Source organism: Grus americana, chromosome 2, assembly GCF_028858705.1.
Source record: "Grus americana isolate bGruAme1 chromosome 2, bGruAme1.mat, whole genome shotgun sequence".
NCBI classification, from domain to species: domain Eukaryota; kingdom Metazoa; phylum Chordata; class Aves; order Gruiformes; family Gruidae; genus Grus; species Grus americana.
In genome coordinates this window covers 137886030-137909971 of record NC_072853.1, presented here as the reverse complement: position 1 = coordinate 137909971, position 23942 = coordinate 137886030, and the positions used below count along the sequence as shown (strand labels likewise).

At 37.1% G+C, this 23942-nt stretch overlaps 1 protein-coding gene across 11 annotated transcripts in view; it reads right to left on the bottom strand.

The window, feature by feature from the left end:
• Positions 1-23942, bottom strand: part of DGKB (diacylglycerol kinase beta) — a 414451-nt gene that overhangs the window by 59462 nt on the left and 331047 nt on the right. For all 11 annotated transcript variants that reach the window (XM_054817166.1, XM_054817163.1, XM_054817164.1 and 8 more), the window contains one exon: positions 21323-21518. In XM_054817166.1, the coding sequence (XP_054673141.1) occupies positions 21323-21518 (196 nt within the window). The remainder of the gene's footprint in view (positions 1-21322; positions 21519-23942) is intronic.

Here is a 23942-nt window from a genome sequence, read left to right as displayed (position 1 = left end):
AAATATTTCTGAAGGCAATATACCTGTCAATAATTAATCCCAGTTACTCATCACTGTATCTGACTCTCTGAATAACAGACATGACTCTAATGTGATTTATCTGATCTACTTCAAACATCTACATCGGGAGCACAAGGGGAACCATGCCCCAGTTAGGCAGCCAACTACTGTGCAGCTGCTGTCGAAAGGTAGGTGTGATGAACATCAGAGCTGATTTCTATGCCAAGATTTGCAAGACCTGGACTGTACACCTAGAAAAGTGTACTTGTCTTCTTCAGTTTCCACTGTTGTACAGAAATAAATACTGATGTTTGAACATGGAATGTCCTCTATATATAGGTACTGAAATGTGTATAAATCAAAATATATTGCAAATGAGTTAGAAAATAAAAAGGAAATAGAATTATCTCTGCTTCTAAAAATCCTGCATAAAAAGAACAGCTCCTAATTCGCACTGGTGGTACTCCTTATTACTGCATATCTTATTATTAGAAATAAATCCAAAAAACCATTTAATCCCATTCATTTTTATAGTGAATGCCATGTAGTTCCTATATAGAAAGCAAGTAGTAAATACCCTATTTGTTATATAAACAGACGATGTTCTGTCTTCAAACAGCAGTATTTATTTCTGTAGAAAGAGGGGATGATTTCTGAGAAATTCCTAGCTAATGAATTCAAGAATTTTCATAAGAGTTAAGCATTAACCTGACATTGTATCTTAATTTTGGGTCAAACTATTAAATGAGCTTTGACCAAGTCTTTCAAACCTCATTAACAAACTAATTTTAAGTGGACTATGCATGTGTTTAATCATACACGTAGTCAGTAATCTAACAGAAATTAAGGATGCTACATAAGGCTGAACAACTTTTTGGCCTTACTGTGGCTAAACTTAAAAAAAAAGAAAGGGAAAAAATAATTTCAAAACTTATCAGAAATCTCAAACAAGGTTATCCTTACTTTTGTCTAAATAAGAAATAATACAGGCAGCAGGACTTTGCCTGTATGAACAGAAGTACTGTTGTTCTATACACTATTGGAAATGAAAGCCTCTTGCAAGACTGCTTCTGAAACATCTTAGAAATGTAAAGGCAGATCTTTCTAACAAAAAGGTTGTGTGGGTTTTTTTGTTTTGTTTCATTTAGTTGTTTTTTTTTTTAAGTATTGTCTGTTTGCAGGTTGCAGATATTTTAGATATATATGCAGATTTTTCTGATGAAGCTGTGTGTATTTTCAAACAGTTGTTCAGAGACCTCTTTGCAGTGCCAGCAAGATTGGCACTTACCACTGTCATTCCCTTAACGATGTCTACTGACATTCCACTTTTGTCTTCAAACCAGATGTCATCCATTACAGAGAACATTCTCTCCACAGGTGCATTAGTGTCTCTGCATGCCAAAACAAATTCAGCAAGGAGCAGGAGATTTCAGAATGTATGGGGGTTTTTTTTAAATTATTTACAATTTTCACCCATCTTTCAGTGAGCTTTCTGCACCCAAAACCCCATGCATGACTGAGGGAAGAAAAGAAACCTCCAGCTGAAGGCAGACTTTCATTTCAGAATGTATAAAGGCTCCATTATTTAAAAATAAAATAAAAATGAATTTACCCTCCCTGTGGTTTTGGGACTATGTTCTGCATGCTACTAAGAAGATGCAGAATTTTGGTTTAAGAAAAAAACCTCAGATCTGAATACCAATGACCAAGCCAACAAATGCAGCAGAGCTGTGTTTAGTACTGAAAGGGAAAAAAACCACACTTTTGAAGAACAGGCTTGTGTAAATCTGCGTAACTAAGTTAGTCCAAGTAACTTGTGATACTAAACTTGTAGTATACTGCAATGTAGAGGATTTAAGCCTCCATTACAATAAATGAGGCTGTACTGCAAGTCAGAAATAAGTCCATTCAAGCGCTCAATGTCTTAAGACTAGGCTATCTCCTTAACAAGCAAAAGCATGGTCATAACTGGATGAAAGTCAGTGGGACTGGGACTGAAATTTGGATGTCAAATGAGATGTGCCCCTGTTTGTGCTGCATTATACTGCTCATACATCTCTCACCTTCGGTCTTCCACTAACTTGGATCCTGCCTCCCTGCAAAATAAGCTGGGATGGGTACTTAAACAGCAACTCCTTTTTAGGCACTTGTAGTTTATACTAAAAATGCTGTTGTGTGAGATAGTGAAGGAGCACTTCCAGTGCTGTTAAATCATACATTCAGCAATTCTTCCTGAGTAGAGGCCTATGTATTCGGTGCTAATTACTGCTGACACTGCATGGATGCAGTTGCTGATGGCTGTGATATTAGTATAAACACAGTCTGTAATTAAAAGACCATGGCTCTTCCTATATAAACATTTCTTCCTGAGTATCTCATGCAGTGACGCAGATTTCAATATCTACTCGGTATGTCAGGGAAGAATTGAAGAAACACCTCAGGTGAAAACACATAGTTTTTAGATGTTCTTAACTTTCAATTTACAACAGTATTTCTAACTTTTGAGTCTGAGAAATTTTAGTAGTAAATAATGTATTGCCTCTCTTCCAAAAATCCTGACAAATACTTAAATTCTGCTTTTGCTATTCTTCCTTATAATGGGCTGTAAAAATTGATAGTGCCACCAGTTTCAGGTAGTTAGAACATAAGAGTAATATCCCATAGCCATGAGATTTTTTTCCCCCCAAAGAAATAAAATTCTTTATTATTTTACTTCTAGTTTTTTAGTCTAAGTTTCACTCAGGTATTTTTCTGCAACCACAAGAGCTAAAAGACAGCCCTTCCTTACTGAAATCTGAGTTTTTCAGAAGACCCAGTGCAAAATACATGTGGGGCAAAATAAATTAGAGGAGATGCCTGGTCTTCTGTGAAGGGGAAAAGAGACACAGCATGTACTTCACCTAATAATTCCAGATGACTACTAAACCATTACATCAGTCTTACTCTTGGTGTGAAAGAGTGCTCACCTTTTATTCTTGCTTCCAGGAGACTAAGAGATGACTTTCAAGGTTTTATTACTGTAGAGAAAAGTGGCAATATTTTTGTATTACAAAGGGCCACAAACTGATCTTGTCTAATAAGGGGAGTTTCTTATATGCCGCTCAGATGCACAACTTCTATCCCTGGACTGGGGAAAAATAATGTAAAAAGTTGCAGGAATGTACTTGGTTCTCGGTGGGGGGAAAAGGTGACAGTGCTCTGAGAGCCTTTCCTGCTCGCAGTCTGTTAGGTTGGAGGGTTATTATTATTCTTAGAGCCAGGGGATGTGGACATCTGTCAGCTTGCTTCCCTCACATGTGCAGCAACTGTGTGTGGTCCTCTAAATGAAACTATTAGCTATGCAGTTCTGTATTCATGTACCAATTCTGAGCGGGCTGAACTCATGCCAATTAGAAAGTATTTTGTTATGGGTGGGTGAAATGGGGATACATAAATACTATAAGAAAATAAACAACTGCTTTAAAATAACTTTTTTTTTTCCTTAACTTCCCCTCCAAATTTTAAATTTGTTCTTTTAAAATGAAAATATACACTAAATTAAAAGGTCTATTTTTAAAATGCAAGCATGTTTTACAGCAGCATGCTCCACTGGATGATAATCACTGTACGAACAGCTGCTGTGGGAGGTCAGGGAAGTCAAAGAGGAGGAAAAGTCGCCACTGACACAAGAAGATGGGTGATCTCAAGATGCAGTTGGTTTAATGCACAAAATCTACATTACTAAGAAGATTGCATTAATAAAGACTACTGGGAACCAATGTTTACATACAAAAGTTGTTACACAACTACGGATAGGCTACTGAACTCATTAGTAAGTATCCTGTGACTCCACAGGTGTTTATGAAATACTTGTTGGGAGGTTGTCAGATGATGCTGACACAAATATGCTGCATAACACTGAATTAAGAGATTTACTTTGTTTACTGGTTTAATTAAATTTTCAGATTAGGGCAGCCTTCAAGATTACATTCAAAACAAAGCAACTATAAACACACATGCTTTGCAGCATAAATCACACATGCTTTACAGCATAAATCTTGCAGCACCTCTATCATCATGCAAAGCCATCACAACAGCAATGTCCAAGCTGTATGTAATACTTTTTAGGGTCATAACACACAGTGAGAAGCATTTGCTAATGAGGGGCAGAAACACACACTCCTCTGACTTCCTATTCCTGCCAAGATAACCTAGCTATGCTACTTCACATGCTCTGCCACTTTTTTTTGTTGCTAGATATGTAACCGTGTCATCTACCATGCCATACAAGTAATGTATGTTAGTTAAATGGATTTCTCTTTTTCAATTATCTAGCAACATTTTGTCAATTATCTAGCAGCTCACATTGGCAAGACTTGTCATAAACTTCATAGATCTGTCAAATTCCTATAATGATGGAACATATGTTAAGAAGACCCCCAAATCCCTTAAAAAAAAAAAAATCAAACATGTGGCCTAGACCAAAAGATATTTAATGCATGTACAATGAAAGGAATCTAGTGATTTTTTGAATTCACTGGTCACAATGTCACACTCTCTTTCAAGTTGTTGCAAGTAGTTCCTCCACTTTTAAAGCTAAAAGGCCATCTTCTCTCCTATTAGCTTTTGTTTTAACACAGTCCTTTTATTTCCCCAGCAGAACAAATCTTTTTCCATGAGCCAACTGCCAAGTGAAATTTTCTTTAACTACCTATCTCTCAAATCTACCCAAAGCCTTGTTATTACCCTCAAGACACATCTGACAATTTGGGGATTTTTTTCAGATTTTGACAAGACATACTATTCAACACATTTTTAAAGTTATTCAAAATAGATTTTATAAAGTCTTCTAGTTAGCTGGTAAAGAAATAACTTTTGAACACCAATGTACTAAACAGATATATTACCAAATTATTATAGGAAGTCTTAACAGAGTTTCGGAGGATGTTTTAAATAGATAATATGCCATTAAACATATTTTATTAAACTAATGGGCAAAAAGTATTTAGTTTTCTTTTTGTTTTTAAATAACAAAAAAACAAGTCATACTCAGAAATGTGAGATACAGAAAGACAAAGATAAAGAATTTGTAAATATAGTACTAGTTTTACACCAGTGATATCCTTTGACTCTGGCTAAGTCAAATTAATGTAAAAGTGAACTTGATTAAGACCCAGAATGGCTAATCATTCAAACGAGCAATCGCTATCCCACCCACAAAACCTCTGCTCCACAAAAACAAATGAAACCTTATCTAGACAAACATGGACAAAGCCCTTTTGATCTGTGTTAATGTTAAAACAATTTATCAGAGCAGACAATATTTCATAAAGGTGCAGTCATGTGAATAGGAAATGCTTTAAAACTTATCACTGGACCAATGCGGTTATGTATGTGATGTCAAATTTTCATGCTTAGAATATGTCTGATGTAGTAAGAACATATCCAAAGAAAGAAATACCAGCAACGTTCTGTGTGTCACACAGACCTTGGAAACTGGCCTCAGCAGCTCAGAGCAGAGGGTCAACAGAAGCTGCTTGCTTTCCCAGGCTTTCATGAGGACAAAGAAAGATGCCCAGGTCAGAAAGCCTTGTCAGTCATTCATCTGCATTCTCTTTTCTCCATAAAGATAGAGGGGAATAAAGTGTAAGAAATATAACTGCTGTTCTTTCTAGTTGGGATAAAATATTTGGGATTTTCATAAACTGTACCACAATCTTTTTTATTCATTTATTTTTACTAAACTGACTTTTTGATACATATCATGATTTCCACCCTCTCCAGTAGGCTTCTGTAATTTAGAAATTTTTTCCTGTACTTTTTATGTTAATATTATGTTGACTTTTACTTTAAAATACAAGTTACAATTTAAGATACAAGTTACTGGAAAGTAATATAGTAGTATGATGTCTTACCTGATTAGTATTTACACCCAGACAGAGCTTGGGTACTCATCAGACAAAGTTTTACAAACCTGGACGCATATATAAACAAACAGAATGACTACATCACAGTGATATTCAAACTAAGTCTTTGTTCCTCACTACAGAAAAGGGCCTGTAGGCTGAGAATATTTAAAAAAACCCAGCATATATATCCTCATGAATTGATATCTACATAACTAGCTCTATACATTTTGATAATTGAGTGGTAAGTTTATAGCTGAAAAGCATTGTCAGTATATATGAGACTAACTATACAGATTTTCATCTGTAGAAAAAGATAGTTTCACAAATTGCTTCAGACAGAGCTAGATTAATCAACTCCATCACCCCCAAATTAATTATACAGCAATTATTTTCTGATGTTTTAAATGTCTTCTGATTACGTCTTACTCAGTAATTCTCAAAGTGTCTACATCTTAATATGATTTCCGATGTTATAACAAAAATTGCTGATTGTTTCTTACTAACATAACTTTTTCATGCTCTAAAGACTTAATCATCCATTTTATCAGTTCTTAGGTAATGGTTCTAAACATCCCCAAACTGGCAAAGAATATTTTTAACTGAATACATTTAAAAACTTGAGTCACTTTTTCCCCACACAGACTAGAGAAAATGGCCACCTATAAGAAACTTTTGACAATCTGTAAAAGATCATCTAAACATGAGGCCCTTTGCATTCCAGGGAGCTTATTACCATTATTTTTACAGGTCTCTAAGCATTTTGGGATGCAGAAGTCCTAAACTTTCAGCCACTTTCTCAGAACAAAATAAAACTGAAATTGAAAGAGAAATGAAGTAGGTCAATAGGAGAAACGGAAAGAATTTAGAAGGAAAATTATATTCTCGAGTATGTCTAGAGTCCAGATAAATGGAGGGGGGGCCTTCTAGAAGATCCTACAAGTGGCTATACTTGCCAGAAGGCAAGTCCCCAGCAGAGAACTCTTAGTAATAAGAGAACATTAAGAGCCTCTGGGATAGGACTGTTGGGTCAACTAAGTCTATGATCGAGTGAGTAAGAAAGATGAAAATAAATGACATACTGACTGCCTGAAGTAGGGTCACATACATGCAGTATGAGATTGAACTTCTTAAACTTCCATTCAAGAACCAAATCCTTAGATTTTAGCAAATGAACTTTAGATCATAAATTCTTAGACTCTTTAGAGTGTAAGTTCTAGACAAGCCCCTCTGCAACCTGATCTAATTAGACCAGCTTTGAGCAGAGAGGGTTGGTCTAGATGACCTTTAGAGGTCCCTTCCAACCTAAATTATCCCTTGGTTCTGTGATTCTTCAAGCAGGAAACATCCATTTGATCTGTGTTTATGAAGTGTCTAGTGTCCGAGACCTTCAGGTGTTACCACAGAACAAATAAATAATAATCACTAACTGCCAATTTGTTCATACAGTTCATATAAAGTGATACAAGGAATGGTTTGGTCAGCCTCAGATTATCTATTGGGCTCTACAAAGGCTGTTTTTTCTTAAGCGTATCACTTCTTTTCCTGTACTCAATAGTATATTAGACCCATTAAAAGAAAAAAGTACACAGACATTACCTGTGATTTATGACAAATCCATGGCTGCTCTAGTCCTTATTTTAAAGAAGCTTTCCTACTGGTTGGCAGCTGAAGCTACTGAAAAACATAAGCAAGCCTTTCTGATAAGATGAAAAGAAGTTATTTAACTAGTAACCAGAGTTGTCTTGATAAAATAACATGCATAGAAGGTATTTATGAGTTCCATTGAGGATGTGCAAACCAGAAAAAGAAAATTCAGCTCAAACCCATAATTTTACCATCTCTGCAGTGCTAACAACTATTAAAAGTTATTGTAAGTGTAAAGACATGTGTCTGAATACTGATAAGGAGGATGATGGAACAACTCCTGAGCCTTGCACAATGGACCTTTAAAATTGTTCAATCAGCCTCTTACAGATTTCTGCAGCATGGAATGCATTGCAAGGGGACAACAAAGCCAACACAGTGGCTTTAAGCTGTGCCTTCTCAATATCAGGGAAAGAAGCACAGCCAGAAAATGTATTGCCTGCAGGAACCACCCACTGGGGCTATGGATAGGTAGCACGATTTAGTGCTATCAGAAATCACAAACATATACAATAAATGGCAAAATCTGTACCTACTTGGATTTTACAATTAAGTATATACCTCTGCTTTACCACTATTTTTCTTATGTCAAATTTCAAGGACTTCCGATGATAATAAAAAACCCTCCCACTGACACATATGAAAGATAAGCAGTGTGTTTGTAACCCTGTTGCCTGGAAATAGTAGGTCCAGAAATAGTTGGCGCTAAACTTTAAATAAAATTATAGAACTCTTTCAACCTTTCTACTCTCACTGTGTAAATGTGAAAGTATTGTAAATCTTGCTGACAGTTATTGCCATATCTATTGGCACACAGTCAGCAGCAGTCTGAAAAGTGTTGTGCAGCATAGTTAGTGCCCATTACCTGTCTCCCTATATTTTCTTACAATTTATTTTCACCCCAGCAGGCAGCACCTCACAATGCCATTAATTTGTTGGGCAGCTCATACTTTCCAATACAACCTACTTTACAATGTGCTCTTATAAACAACCTGGTGCTTTACTGGCAATGCTTAACAGTGTCAGGAGGGAAGCTACGATTTAAAGGCAGCAGGTAAAAATAAGGCAGGTCACAGAGATGACGTGGTCTGACTGAACCTCCTCTTTTTTAATTTGATTTATCATCAGCACAAATGCACAAAATCACCAGACAGGCTTGGTCTCCATAAATATGTGATTGAAACAATGCTACTACCAAACAGTCATTTTTGTTGGTGTGTTTGGACACATGCTTTTGCTACACAGTATTCTGCTAATAGCTTATTTGCCATCAGACCACAGATGCTTATATGAAAAAAACAAATGGAGAAAGAGGAAAAAAAAAATTAAAAAATAAAATCTTTAAATTGATCATAACAGCAAGTATGAAAAAAAAAAGCCAACCCCACAACTCTCTCCTTCCAGAGTAATTAGGCACTAGTAAATTATCTGCATGATTTCAATATATATTTATAGCTACATATATTTGAATGCTTTGGTTAACACAAGTCTTTGCAGAGTGAGGGGAAAAAACCCCTAACAGAACAAGTTCAGCTTTTTTAATACAACAGACTGAACCTGACATTTTTGCTTTAATAGACACTTCTTTTTCTGCAGCTGTCTCATGCAGAAATACTAATTTTCTCCTGTAAATTCCACTTTTACCTCTAGCGAGTAATGTAAGTGTATATACACCCAACCTGTGGTCTTACTGGGTTCTTCATAGCACCAATATTTTTCAAATATTTCACTTATTTTTTATTAGTAATACTAACGCGTACATTAACTGAAGCTGTCTCTCCTGTTGTTACTCAAAATTAAATTGCTGTCAATCTGACACCTTTTGGATACACTCAAGAAACTTGAAATTTTCTATTAACAAGTAATAGAAAACTAGAATGGATCAGAGGATATGATTATGTGTTACATCAGCCAAAAATGATCTGCTAGGCTATTCTATTTTTATTTCTGTATCTTTAATCTAAAGATTCAGGCACCTGGGGCAGGGTTAAATGAGCAAACAATCTGAGTAATACGCTATCAGACATTCCTAGGGAATACTTGTCTGCCATTAAACAAATTGAATATTGCAGAATGGTTATTGCAGCTTTTTGTACAAAGGTCACAATATAAAAACATATGTTTGGCATCAGAAAATATTACTGTAAATTTAAACCATATATGCACATATCAAGTATATTTAGGATTCGAGGGGGGAGGGAGGGAACAACACCCCCAACATTCACATGTGAAGAGCCTGAAACGGTTAAAACTGTCTCACGTCTTAAATTCATCCAATCTTTCTACTTCATTTTTATCATTTTCCATGTGCTTGCAATGTTTTCTAATAACAGGCCAATTCCTTAACTCACATAGGAATCTAAATTACAATAATCATATGCATTCCTTTCCCCAAGAAAGGAAACACCTGTTGTAGTTAGTTAATTGCTGACTTTTTGTAAGCTTTTGGAAGAAAAGTAACATCTACAAATAATTTATATCTGAAAAACTTCAGAAGCAGAAAAACACATGAATTATAAAATTGGTATGAAACTCAAAAACTATGTTGAGACAGTAACAGATGTTTTCACTTTGTTAATTAAAGAAAAATTCTGTATCAAAGTACCATAATAGGATATGGTTATTTTATAACTAAGACGGGGCTACTTTCTGGTATCAGCTGGGTTTAACACTTCTGCAATCATTGTTCCTCATGCCATATAGCAGCAGGAAATAAAAATTAAACCCTACAAATATATGAGAATGTATGTTTCTGCAAAAAATAAAAATAAAAATCTAAGTATGTGTACAAAAAAAATCAATATACAATGTATAAGATATATCCAACAAAGATTTTTTAAATTTATTCACTTGTTTGTTATGGAATTCTTGCTGAAGTAGAGAAAAAGGCATATATTTACGTGATTACAAAACCCAAAATATCAATTAAACATATCTATTTTTAAATATACACACATTCACATTTTTTTCCATCTGAAACTTGTTAATTTTTTCTCATCCACATTTCAACATATAGAAAATGTGAAATTCTGACATAAGCTATGGTACTTTATATAAATCTAAATCTGATAATTTTAGTGGAATTGCCCCAAAAAGGAGTTATGTCCTGTGCTAAAGCTCTTGTACAAATATCCACATTGGATGCATGGCACAACAAATTTTTAGTAACAACTACTCATCTGCTATATTAGCAAACTGTGAGTTCTAGACTGACCACACCACACTGTTGCTGCTATGCTGGATGAGTTGCTGAAACACAGTGGCAAAGTTATAGTCAGAGCAAAGACCATCATGGAGGAAAGACTCAAAGAAAGATTTCAGGAAAGGCAAACTTCAGCAACCTTAATGAATCTATGAAATACCAGCAAAGCTGCTGCTTTCGGTACCAGAAATGGAAAAAAAAAAGGCAAAAAAGCAGCCTGGGTAAGCAGGTCAGTTGCGCTACAATGAAAAATGGTATTTGTTACTAATTGTGCAGTGAGTAGGAAAAAAAAAACCCAGTCAAAATCTTTGGATATTCCATTCATACCACTTATCATTTACCACATCTTAAGTAATGGCTGTCATGTTAATAAGGTGCAAGAGCCATGAAGTGCTCCCAGCAAAGCACAGGTGAGCACGTGGAGCAACATATGAGCCTTCCGCAGACACCCGTGCTGAGGTACCCCACAGGACCAGCACGAGGTGTACGTAAAGGCATATATCTTGTTCTGGGTCACACAGACCCAGGCTAAATTTACCTTGAATGCTGCAGAGGAGCCAGAGCCGCTCTAAGGAGCTGGCTGACTACGAGCATCTTAGCCACATCAGCAAGGTGATGTTTCCACTGCTCAGCAGCCAAAGTGAGCCCCAGCAGAATATTGCCTTAATGCTGCTGGCACAGAATTTGGCTTGATTATTTGGATGCTACATTGTAGGTGTACCCTAAAACAATAAGTAACTTCCTACTTCTCAGTTGCTACTTGACGTGCCATCCCTCCCACCCTCACCTTGTTCTCTGTACAAACCAATTTACTGGGGCTTTTTTTATACAATAGTTAGAGTTAATTTCACCTACTGCATTTAATGTCATAGGAGTTATACATGTAAATCCCTGTACTTAGAGATAAGATAGTCCTTTATGCCATTTTAATCAGTCTTTGTCATGGGCATGTTACTTAATAGCTCTGTCTTCCTATAGAAAATGAGCAACTTAAGGGAAATGAAACTTTTCAAAGATACATTTTCCTTCTGGCAGTCTGTGAAATACACCATAATTATCCTCTTTCGATGAATAACGTTTGAAAGAAAATGAACATTCTGCGCACCAAAAGGTATAATGCAATGACAATCTCAACTGCCTTGTAAATAAAAGGAAATTGTTTTTCTACTGTGATCTATATTGCACAGAAACATATATACATGCCCTATAAATATAAAACCAAATCAGACTATCAAGCCATTTTTCAAGGTCCTACTACTTCCTAATAACAATAAAATCGGTATTTCACAGCAACAAGGAATTGTATTTATATTTCTAAAAGATTCAAACTGTGTTATGAATGATGGACTCCATCCCCCAGGCTGATGGGCCTGCGTGTACAAGTAAGGCTCTTGCTGAACACAGCACCTCGTAAAGGTAAGAGAGGAAAAGATAAAGGTATCTAGAGGGGAGGAGTGAACCCCAAAGCTTTTCTGCTGTCTGTGTGGGGAAAGACAGGAAAAGGCTTTTTCAATAGCATAATTAAATCATGCCAGTCCAGTCCACATTCTCTTATTAGGAAACCTGAACTATCTGTAACAGCTTGGTAAAATAAACATTTGAATGCAGATCTTACAAACTAATGGGTGCAACGCACAATTTAACTAAATGGTTAGTACAATGTGCCATTTACCCCTTCTTGATATCTCAATCTGTTGTTCCAGTAAATATGCACATGCAGCAAAAATAAGGATCCAAGACCACATAATCTTCAGTAGCTAATAGGGGACAAAGGCATTCGAATACCAGCTCGGTCAGCCAAAAGCCAAGTTCTGAGTTAGGAAAATTACCTCTCTACTGAGAAGGAGGAATTTGTTAATGTGGAAAACCTGTCATGTTTATTTCTTTCTTCCCTTTTTTTTTTTTTCTTCTTTTTTTTTCCTTTTTTCTTCTACTCCCTTTCCCCCCAGAATCACTGCCTCCACAGAGATAAGGTACTGCTGATTAGTGGTATCACATCACAGTATGGAGTGCTCTGTTCCACAGTTTCTGTCTGGAAGAACCACCAAAACCTCGGAACTACTGTATCAGTAGAAGCAACTTCTCAGTTGCATCCTGCCTTACGCAGGTCCTGGATTTGCGGGAACAGGTACTTCCGCAGGGACAAACTGGCAGGGGTTCCTTGCCCTTGTTGAATTTGCAACCCCTGCAGCGTCAGAGAGAACATCTCACACATTGATGAGCTACACCACACAGCTGCCCTGGGCGAGACAGCAGCTCCCTCTGCCTATTGAGTTCTTTCCTGAGACGTGGAGTAAAATGTCCGGAGCGGTGGCCAGTTACTGCTGTTGAGCTGATAGAAGAGGTATTGCACAATGGCTGAGCGTGGTGACACAAATGAAACGGGATATTCAGCATGTTATTCGGATGTTTAAAGGGTGACAAAATAATGCAGTCCAAGCTATAGATGGGGCAGTATATAACCACTGAATGCTACCCTATTTCCCAACACTGCCTGTACTATAATCCCCCAAACAGTTGTTCCCCTGCTCAAGTCCCCAGCAGGAATACGCCAAGCAGGGCTTGCACACACTGGAAAGACAGGTCTTTTGCCATGGTCCCTTCTGCTCAGTAGATTAGTGACTACAACCCTCATGAAAGACGTGGGACATATCAGCACCAGATCTGTAGAAGAGAGCATGGTTCAGCTCAACAAGGTTTATCTGGCAGAGCGGTGCCTGGTTCCCGCTCCTGCTCCAAGGACTGTTCAAGTATTTGATGAACTGTTGCCACAAGCAGCACATACAGAATTTCATCTCACCATGTCAGCTGGAAGCGAGGTGTCCAACCCGGCCTATTACTTAGGCCTCTGTGCTGGTTTTGGCTGGGATAAAGTTTTCTTCACAGTAGCTGGTATGGGGCTGTGTTTAGGATTTGTACTGAAACAGTGCTGGTAACACAGGGATGTTTCAGTTACTGCTGAGCAGTGCTTGCACAGAGCCAGGGCCCCTTCTGCTTCTCACCCCACCCCACCAGCCAGTGGGCTGGGGGTGCACAAGGAGTTGGGAGGGGGCACAGCTGGGACAGCTGACCCCAACTGACCACAGGGATATCCCATACCATATGGTGTCATGCTCAGCATATAAAGCTGGGAGAAGAAGGAAGGAAGGGGGAACAGTTGGAGCGATGGTGTTTGTCATCCCAAGTAACCATTACGCGTGATGGAGCCCTGCTTTCCTGGAGATGGCTGAACACCTGCCTGCCCATGGGAAGCGGGGAAAGAATTCCTTGTCTTGCTTTACTCGTGTGCGCGGCTTTTGCTTTACCTGTTAAACTGTCTTTATGTCAACCCACGAGTTTTCTCACTTCTACTCTTCTGATTCTCTTCCCCCCCACCAAGGGGAAGTGAGCGAGCGGCTGCACGGGGCTGAGCTGCCGCCTGGGGTTAAACCATGACAGCTCCGCTTACAATAAATGGAGAGCGAGTCACCTCCAGTGAGCATTTTATTCTACCTGCCTTAGACCCTTACTTAAGCATGGGATAAACACTTTTCTTGAGGTGACTCTATCTACTGGCTATAGGGTTCATTTTTAGACACTGAAGTTAACGTCACCCTAACTTTAGCAGGCCTCACAAGGATTTCATTTACTACAAACAACACACACTCACATAATTGTAATAAGAAATCCCTTCACAGAAATATGTGAAGTTTAGGTTAAAGCTTCAATTTATGCTTTAAGATGTTCAGAATAGCTATGGTGCATGCTTGGAGAGGAAAAAATATTGCTTGAATAAATTTAGGAATTTTTCTCCAATATTTAAACTTTGAAGAAGCATCTGGATTAGAAGGTTCAACTTTGCTATTTATTTAGGAGATTCCTCTGCCTTCCTAGTTTCAATCAAGGACAGAAAATATGCTGCTACTTTCAGAGCAATTAAACAAAATTTAGGAAAGAAGTTAAAATTTCATACAAGGATAATTTTGTGTTATTTTCCAAGTAAAGAAATTCAGGTATATAACTAAATGAAGTGGATTTGTGAGTGAAACAGTCAAAGCATTCATGTAACACTATATTATACGTATGCTTTCTAAATTTACACCCTAGAAAAAAGTGTCACATGAGTTTTACAGTAGTTTACATCGAAATAATAATTGACTTTTCTGAACTTCATACACCTAATGCTTTGACATATATCATCAGTGATTAGTCCTATTTAAATAGGTAGACAAGCATGCATCTGGATCCTCCTTCCTTTTTACCTCTTTTGGGGGGGAACTGAGAGACATGATCTGCTATAACCCTTTTAAATTTAACTTATTTTACTGCTTTTTAAGGAAACTTGGTTTCTTATTTTTTGTGATCTGTGTGTTACACAAGTTGCAGGTGTTCTCGGGTTGCTTTCATTAGGAAAAGAAAGTCAATGTTAGATTTTCATTCTTCATACTTCTTCCTTACCATTACAGACAAAAGATCTTTTTCCTTAAATGTAGAAAGACTTGAACAGAAGGCAGTCTCTTTGCTTATCTAACAGTTTTATAGTCAGAATTTGGCTGAGAAAGCTGCCTTTCTCTTCACTTTTTCTAAGAAATGTATCAACAGATCTTTTATTACTGTGTTCAGTGCTTCCTCTTTTCTCAGGTTCACTGTTTTTTTCCTATTATTTTTCATAGAAATATAAACATTTATGTATATTTTGCAGCAAGGTATTTCCAACGTATATGCCCTGCTTGTATCTTTGTTTTGGATAGAGACATACACCTTAGTTTGTGTAGACAGTTCCTGAGAAAGGATCATAACTGGTTTGCAAGATATCTCAAATGCAAGAAGGTGTTTATACATCCCTGTTATCTACTGTAGTCAGTTTAAGCCCAGCTCGGAAGAGTGTGTAATTATTATTTCCTTTGATGTTTAACTGATTCAGTCACTGGTTTTCACTAGTTAGACATATTTCTGCTTCCTTGAATTCTGAATACCAGATATATTACCTCAAGTTCTTAAACAGATCGACTTAAACAGTGATCGATTTAAGTTAGAATCATAGAATGGCCTGGGTTGGAAGGGACCTCAAAGCTCATCTAGTTCCAACCCCCCTGCCATGGGCAGGGACACCCTCCACTAGACCACGTTGCCCAAAGCCCCATCCAACCTGGCCTTGAACACTTCCAGGGAGGGGGCATCCACAACCTCTCTGGGCAACCTGTTCCAGTGCCTCACCACCCTCACAGTAATGAATTTCTTCCTCATATCTAATCTAAATCCACTCTCAGTTTAAAGCCCTTATCCCTTGTCCTATCACTCCATGCCCTTGTAAACAGTCCCTCTCCAGCTTTCTTGCAGGCCCCCTTTAGGTACTGGAAGGCTGCTATAAGGTCTCCCCAGAGCCTTCTCTTCTCCAGGCTGAAAGTTCATTTACTTTTTTTTTTTTTCCCCCCTCCTTTCTCTAAAGTAACACATAAGGTAACATAACCTATAACACCAATTACTAAAATTGGTAGAACTTGATTATATCACTACTGTTTGCTTTCATCAAGCTATATAAGTATATGCATAAAAATACCTAGTTAGGATTTTTGAGGCAGCAGTTAAGTGATTTTACTTAGATACTCTGTCTAAACAACATTGTTTCTCTAAGTTGAATGTCTTAACATAGACCAGCTATGAAATAGCTATAATTTGTTATTTTTCTCTGTGGTAATGTGTTAATGGCTATGTTGCCCAAAACTGTCTAAAGAAGATACAAAATAAGGGTGATTAACTTCTCTAGCCATTACATTATTCATAGCATTTAATAAAAATATTATTATAGAAAGTTCATTATACATGCCTTGTACCTTGTCATAAATAACCTAAAGTCTACCAATACTGAATATACAGTCTGCATATTCAGTATATATAGTATGTATACACTGTGTATAGAGAACAGTTTCTAACTTTTTCAACTTATGAAATTAATATTTAGAGATCTCAAAATTAATAATATGTCAAAATTTTAAATTTAGAGAATTAGAAACAACAAGGAGAAGACACCTAGCCAGAGTGTAGTTTATGAAAGACCTCCATAAATTAAATTAGTCTGCTAGCCCACAAAGTTCACAAATTGTTTAGAGAACTGGCTATAGGGAAGCTTGGGATAAGATTCTCCCCATTCCCTGTACAATGGAATTTGACACCTAATAAGAAAGGTATTTTTGCCTCTCTTCCTACGTATAGACATTTTGAAGTGCTTCAAGGCTTTCACAGTCTCTGCATGTCCCCTGCTTTTAACTGTAGTGAACTGTCTGGATACACATTATTTTCAAAACTTCTGCATTTCCATTCGGAAAGCTGTAATGCAGTTATTAACAGATTTCCAACAGAGTTATTGAATCATATTGGTAAGCTTGGTTTATGCCAAGGTGCTGTGACATGAATGCACATTGTCTTGAATTAGTCTAGTAGTCTGGCGTGTTGCTGAGCAATAGCTCACTGCAGCTTTTAACAAGCTGCACAGATCAACTTGGTAAGTACTCAGTTAAGTATCAGTGTGCTGGTGACGTACAAAATAAATAGGAGGAAAGTAGTGCACTGAAATATTTATAGTCTAAAGGTTTCACCCATTAATAGTTCATAGATATTGTCTTCAGGAATGAGTCCATTGAGGTGACTGGAACTACTCGTGCAAAAACAAGATACGTATATGCTTGGAATAAAGTCTTAAGAGACTTTAAACTTTAAAAGAGATTCCATTTCAGGACAGGGCTCTAACTGAATTTCAGCCATAAAAGCAAATCAAAGCATAACAACATCCATCCCAAAGGAATCCTACTCCACTCAACAAAAAGTTTACTAGAAACATTTTCCAAGGAACTATTTCTTCTTTGTCACAAAAGGTTTGAAAATTTATTTAGTATCTCTGTGAGGAAGAAAATTTTGCTGTTTAACACTTAACATAAGTGGTATATATATTTCATGTAAGATGTGTTGTCATGATTCAACTTATGTTTTGGATGTAATTTCCAAACAACAAGTAGCTCAGTTATTTACATTTATGTTTCTCAACTCATACTTTAGTTTCTATGCAGTATGTTCATCTTTTTAAAACACTGATTTTTGGCATTTATCAGTATCTGTGTATATCCAAACAAAAATCCTGTCCAAATAATGTTCAAGGATAGTTCACAGTTATATCTCAAATCTGTACTTAGAGAAAAATTGATTGTTGATAGATATGGCATAGATACGTACATACTAGAAGATTTTAAAACAAAACAACAAATGGAAACATTGCAAGTGTCAGATTCATAAAGTCAAAATACTAATTAAATCATCTACTTTCACGAATCAGCACATATATCTGTAGTTACAGTTTTTCCTAATGCATTGATTTTGTACAATAGAAATGACAATGTTAAATTAGAAATTAAAATGAAATTAAATTAGAAAAAAAAAAAATCTGATTTTTACCCTAATAGCATTTGTTGAAAGGCCCTCTATACTTCTGCACAGGAGCTGAAATGAAATCTGTAGTTTTTTTTTCCATCAGCAAAGATTAGGATAATATTTAGTACATTACAGCTAAATAAGGTTTTCTTTCCAATGAGTTATAAGTTAATCAAATATATTTTCATATATGTTTTATATGAAAATATCAAAGCCAGTTAATAGACAGAAATATGATACACACACATACCTATATGCTATCAGCATACATGCACAATTCCTAATGAGAGAAGCAGGGAATGTATTTAAATAGTGCACATTTTAAATTACTACATTTCGATATAGTGTTTTTCAGACTATGTGCATATAATCAGATTGTTTTCTAAGCAGGTGTCCATTCGATTACTTAGAAGTCCAAATTGTGGTCTGGCTATTGAGTATGCAGAGGTGGATAATGGGAAGGGCACAGAAAATACAAGCCTTTTTGCATCAACAAGTGGCAACAATAAATAGGGGGGAAAAAAAAAAAAAAAGAGGGGAGTAGGCTCAGAGGAATATACCTTCCCCTGATTGTACAGATAGATAAGAAAGAAACAAGATTTGGCAGAACTTTGACCCTTTTTCCTGCAGTGACGATGACATTGCGTGTACACGGCTCGTGTTGAGTGAGACACATGAGAGCAGGGGGAGGACAGCAGCAGGACCTCACAGAGGTTTCTTCTTCTTTGGAAGTTCTCAAAGTCCTGCTGGTGCTGTTCCAAGAGGAGCAACATGCTCAGGGGCAACAAACTACCCAGAGTGAGGAGACAGCTTTCACTAGTCTGTACAAACATCCCATTTTAAGGGCTCAGACTTTGAATACTAAACTTCAATTTAAACCAAAAAGGCTTGTATTTTCTTTGCACCACAGTACAACTGTGGGGTTTTTTAAACTGTATATCAATCTGTATTCTTCTTGTCGCTCTGCTTTTATGGTCAAGTTAAAAAAACACTGCATTTTGTGCAACGTTTTCTTCAAATTAAAAAGTACAATCCAAATGTACTTCTGAAAACAATCAGCTAGAAAATATAGGGCTCTCAGACATGCTTGTACAAAGCTAGTGAAGGAACCATAGTGCTTTAGAAATGACAGGCAGTCAGTTATTTCCACACTGGGTAGATTTAGATTTATCTAGCCATAAAATTGATTGAATTCCATTATTCAGCAATAATCTTGAATACTGAGATGAAGAAGCACACCTCAACCTGGGAACCTATCTTAGCTAGTGAAATTAAGCAACTATTCTTTCCAGTATAAAATAGGAGTGGATCCATAGAGCAAATCAGTTGGTTCTCAAATGTTCACACCATGTCCATTTTGGAGTTTTATTTTGAGTTGTTTTAGCCTAGTTCCATGGACTGAACACCCATTTGCAGTCACAGCATGTGACCCCCTCCATTTGAAAGGAATCCAGTTTGCATGCTCGAGACCGCTCAGTGTTGCAAACTGAAATGCAATAAACACAGACAACTGGGAAATCCAAGAAGCATACTCTTTTTAAGCACTAAAATGCTAATGTAGATGCAACCAATGATACTATCTGTGTACTCAGTGATGACACAGAGGTGCTCTAGCTTATGGCATTGAGAAGTCAATCTCTGCTTTGAAATTGCCTTTTGACTGAAGCTACTTCCATCTACAGTGCATATAAAGTGATTAGAAACTAAGTCATGAGACTACTTTTTTCTAAAGTAAGGTGCTTAATGTCTGCATTATGAACACTTCGACAGATAATGTAGGATCTTCTGTTCAGTCTTTAATATTTTTATTATTATTTTATTTTTTAATGTCCAGGAAAATGGAAATGGAGCGTAGCAATGCCTTTCTAATATACCAAAAATAGTCAGTAGTTTGAAATTGCTGTTAGGTATGTATCAAATATATACATAACTTCAATAGTTAAAGAGATTGTAACATTTTGTTTCACTACTGTCAAAAGGGTGACATGTCCTGTCTCCCTATGTTGAAAAGAAACACAAAAGGAAATATTTTGGTGAGTCCATTACCCAATACCCTGCCTCCATGTCTCGAGCATCAGGACATAACACAGGAATTGTAGTGCACGCAGAAGCTTAGCAGCTGATAAGAATTCAGCTGTCAGAGCATATTGGTAAGTTACTTTGAGATACTGAGAACACATGTCAAATTGCTAAAACACACAGAAACGTTGAGTCCCAGTATCTATTGCAACTTCCAAGCCACAGAAAATTACTTTATTCCTAAACTTTTGTCACCCAGATAAGTTAGCTGGATTAAAACTACAACACATATTAATTAAGATATAACACAATCACAACAACATCAGATAGTTAAAGTCCTGGTCTTTATTTAGTCTAAATAAGAAGGAGAAGCAGGAATATACTCTGAAGCTGGACATACTTCTCCATAGGATAAAAAGAGGGGGATAAAACCAAAAGTTTTCAAAGTCTGGTCTGTTTATCCCTGGGTGCGAACAGAATGGTGGTTTATGATCACTAGAACTTGTGATATGCACTGATGTGCTACAATGTAGTATTCAGTATACAAAGTAAAGAGTACTATTTACGGTCGATTTTCTCAAAAAATTTATGGAGCACACGCATCTAATCACCAAGAAAGTATATAAGCCCTGAAAGGATTGATCAAACCCTTGCAAGCAAGCTACAGCATATGCATTCAAAGATTGCATACAGCATCCCAGTATAGTAACATAAGATGTATAGACAGCTTGCTTTTGTTACTCTGAGGTAATTTTCCACAGCCTCTGGCCAAAGTTTGTTAGAAACAGGGCATTGTTATCCCCAAGTTTTATGCACACTGACATTAAGAAGCATTATAAATGCTCAGTAAGCATTTTCTGACTCCAAAAACTCCAGGTCCTTCTAGACTGAATATTGTAGTAGTGCCACATGGTGTGCTTAGTGTGCTTAACAGGTAACATTCGAGGCAGGTTTGCAAGTATATAGACTGTAATTGTCAGCACGCCTTTATTTATGCCTTTGCTCATGCCTTTACTCCAGTGCTTCCCATCAGAAAAGCTAAATGCACAAGAAAAGAAATAGCTAAGAACTGTCTATTCTTTTTCTTGACAAGAGGCAGTACAAGGGCAATTATACAACTGACTTGACTGTACGGAGCCATATAGTTTATATTAATCTGTAAACTTACCTTGGCATACAAACTTCAATTCCTTGGCATCTGTGACAGTGGTTCTTTTATCTGACCTCTTCTTTTCTGTCCGACGGTGGCTACGTCTTTTCTTTGTCTCTCCCCAAAGATTCGATCCACCATGCATGCTTGGGATGTTCAGAATGGCAATTCCTTCCAGAGAAATATTGATTAAGTCTAGCTGAATTCCATCACACTGATTAGCAAGGGGATAAAGGAAAGAGGAAGGAAAAAAAAAGAGAGAAAATAGTGAAAGAGAAAGAAAAGTCAGAATGTTCTACCTATCAGATATTTTTCTTCAGCAATTCATCATTCTTAACACCATTAATGGTTTAATCAGTGTTTATACCTCAGATAAATACTTATATCTGGAAAGGAGGTATGAGATAGGAACAGATCCTCATTCAGAAGGCAAAACATGATTCTTATTCAGCTCTTGATTACTTAAGTGTGGGACCATTTGGTAGAGCCATGTTGTTATCTGATACCTATTCATGGACCCAAGTGAAATATATTTGTAGCTTCACTACAGCTATTAGCAGAAAGACCTTTATACTACAAAAATTTCTGTAGCAATAATTGGAGTGTTTTTGTTGCCTGTTCCAGTTAAATTGTCTGTCTTACAATTTTGCAACGATCCTTGTCACTGTAACACCTGAGTCCCTTCCACATGAAACTGAACATAAAAGTCCCTGCATACAGAGCATATACAGCTTCATGGAAAAGGGTCTAAGCGGGCCCCGAGAGCACAGAACACAACCTGATATTAGTTTCAATCCAAAGGCACAACTGGCACATTAGCATAGGGCTACACCTGACTAATAACTCCTACTGAGAGGTAAGACTAGTAAAACTGGGTGCAGCAAAAGGCAGATGCAGCTACAGCACTTCTTATCCCAGAACTTCCATCAGCCAGTTGTCAGAAATATGCAGCATTGTCAAAGGAAAACACAGGATATGGAGCTAAAGAGGTATCAGTGCTCTAAAAGCTTTCCAAGACTTACTGGACACACAGAAGAAACCTTACGCTGTGGGATAGTCCCTTCAGCGATGGAATCATTACTGTAGGGCACTTTCTGTCACTAGTGTGTATTTCTCCTGCTTCCTACAGCAACACTGGGCATGGAGGCATTTCATAGGTGTACATTCCTTTGCTAGACTTGGCTTCAAATTATATCTTATAAAGGGACCAGAATTTTCACTTCCAGAAGAGGGACCTTAACTTAGCCTCTTCACTGACAAACTTCAGCATCTTCTCAGGTGGCAAAAGCCTACAAGATTTGCAAACACAGTTCACCTGACACACATTGGATGAGATGCACCTAGCTTGATAGGATACACCTAGCCTTCATAGACTCTAATTTACTCAGGCTAAGTCCTCCTCCCTACCCATATTGTTTTAGGGCCAGAGGAAGCTCTGAAGCTATACAAAACACAGCAAAATACTGAAGAACCTCCACAGAAGAAAAAAAGACCCAACTTCAGATAACTACAGTTGAACCTGCAGGTGGAAGGCAAAGCATCCAGTTCTACTTATTAATTCACTGAACCAGCCCAAGTTCCCAGGATTTATATACTTGTACCTTGGCTAGAGGTAGATTAGCTTCATGCCTCACAACATAGCTAGAGTATATAGATATCCTGGTAAGTCACATGCACCTTATAGTGTATAGCAGAATGCATTTAAAACATTAGATCCTACTCCTGCAATGTTCTGCAAGCCAGTAGGGGGTCCGGTCATGCATTTAAAACTGATTAAGGGTCTTATTTTGTAATTCCTATATAAAATAATCAGGAAGAAAACTGGAAAAATAATTAACCACGCTTCAGTAATAGTCCACTGACACCTTGCAGCTTGCTGCTCTGTGGGTCACTGGCACTTTTTCCTCTCTGCCTAAACCTTTATCACAGCTCTGAAGAAGAAAAGGAAAGTACAACTCAAAAATAACTGTGCATAATTATTTCTTTACCCTGAAACTTTCTGAGATCACAAAACAGAACTGTATTATAATGCATACTCTGCATCTTCTTAATTTTTCTAAGAGCGTACATCTGGAGAGAGAACAATTTCAACATTAAGGTTTCCATTTCATATTTGCTCTTCAAGAATTAAATTTTAAACCTGTGGATTATATTCATAGAAGGAAACCTTTAAAGTCGAAAGACATATCTGGAAGCGAGTCGACAGTTGTGGCAACTACTGTAATTGAAAGTGTAACTTTTTATCACAGTTTTCTTACAAGAAAAGAGGCATGGGTCCTCACTGTTCTTTTGGAAGCAAATTCGTGGTTCCCCCCTACATTTTATATCTATTAAATATTAAGATGATTTATTTTACTAAAAATTCTGCTCATGTGTATGCTCACTTACTGCTATACATTCTAGATAAACAGATATTAATTTCATAATTAAAAGTAATCTTGTGTAAATACCCTGCAGGCCTCAATGAATCAAACACATACTGTGTGTCAGGCCTCCCACTGTCTTCAAGTGGAATGTACTGGCTGGATAATTAGATAGTACATATTTTTTAACCTTATTTGCATGCATATTATATCTTTTGCACACTGACAAGCAGCAGTAACAACAAAAGTCAGATTACCACAGGGAATTCCCACAA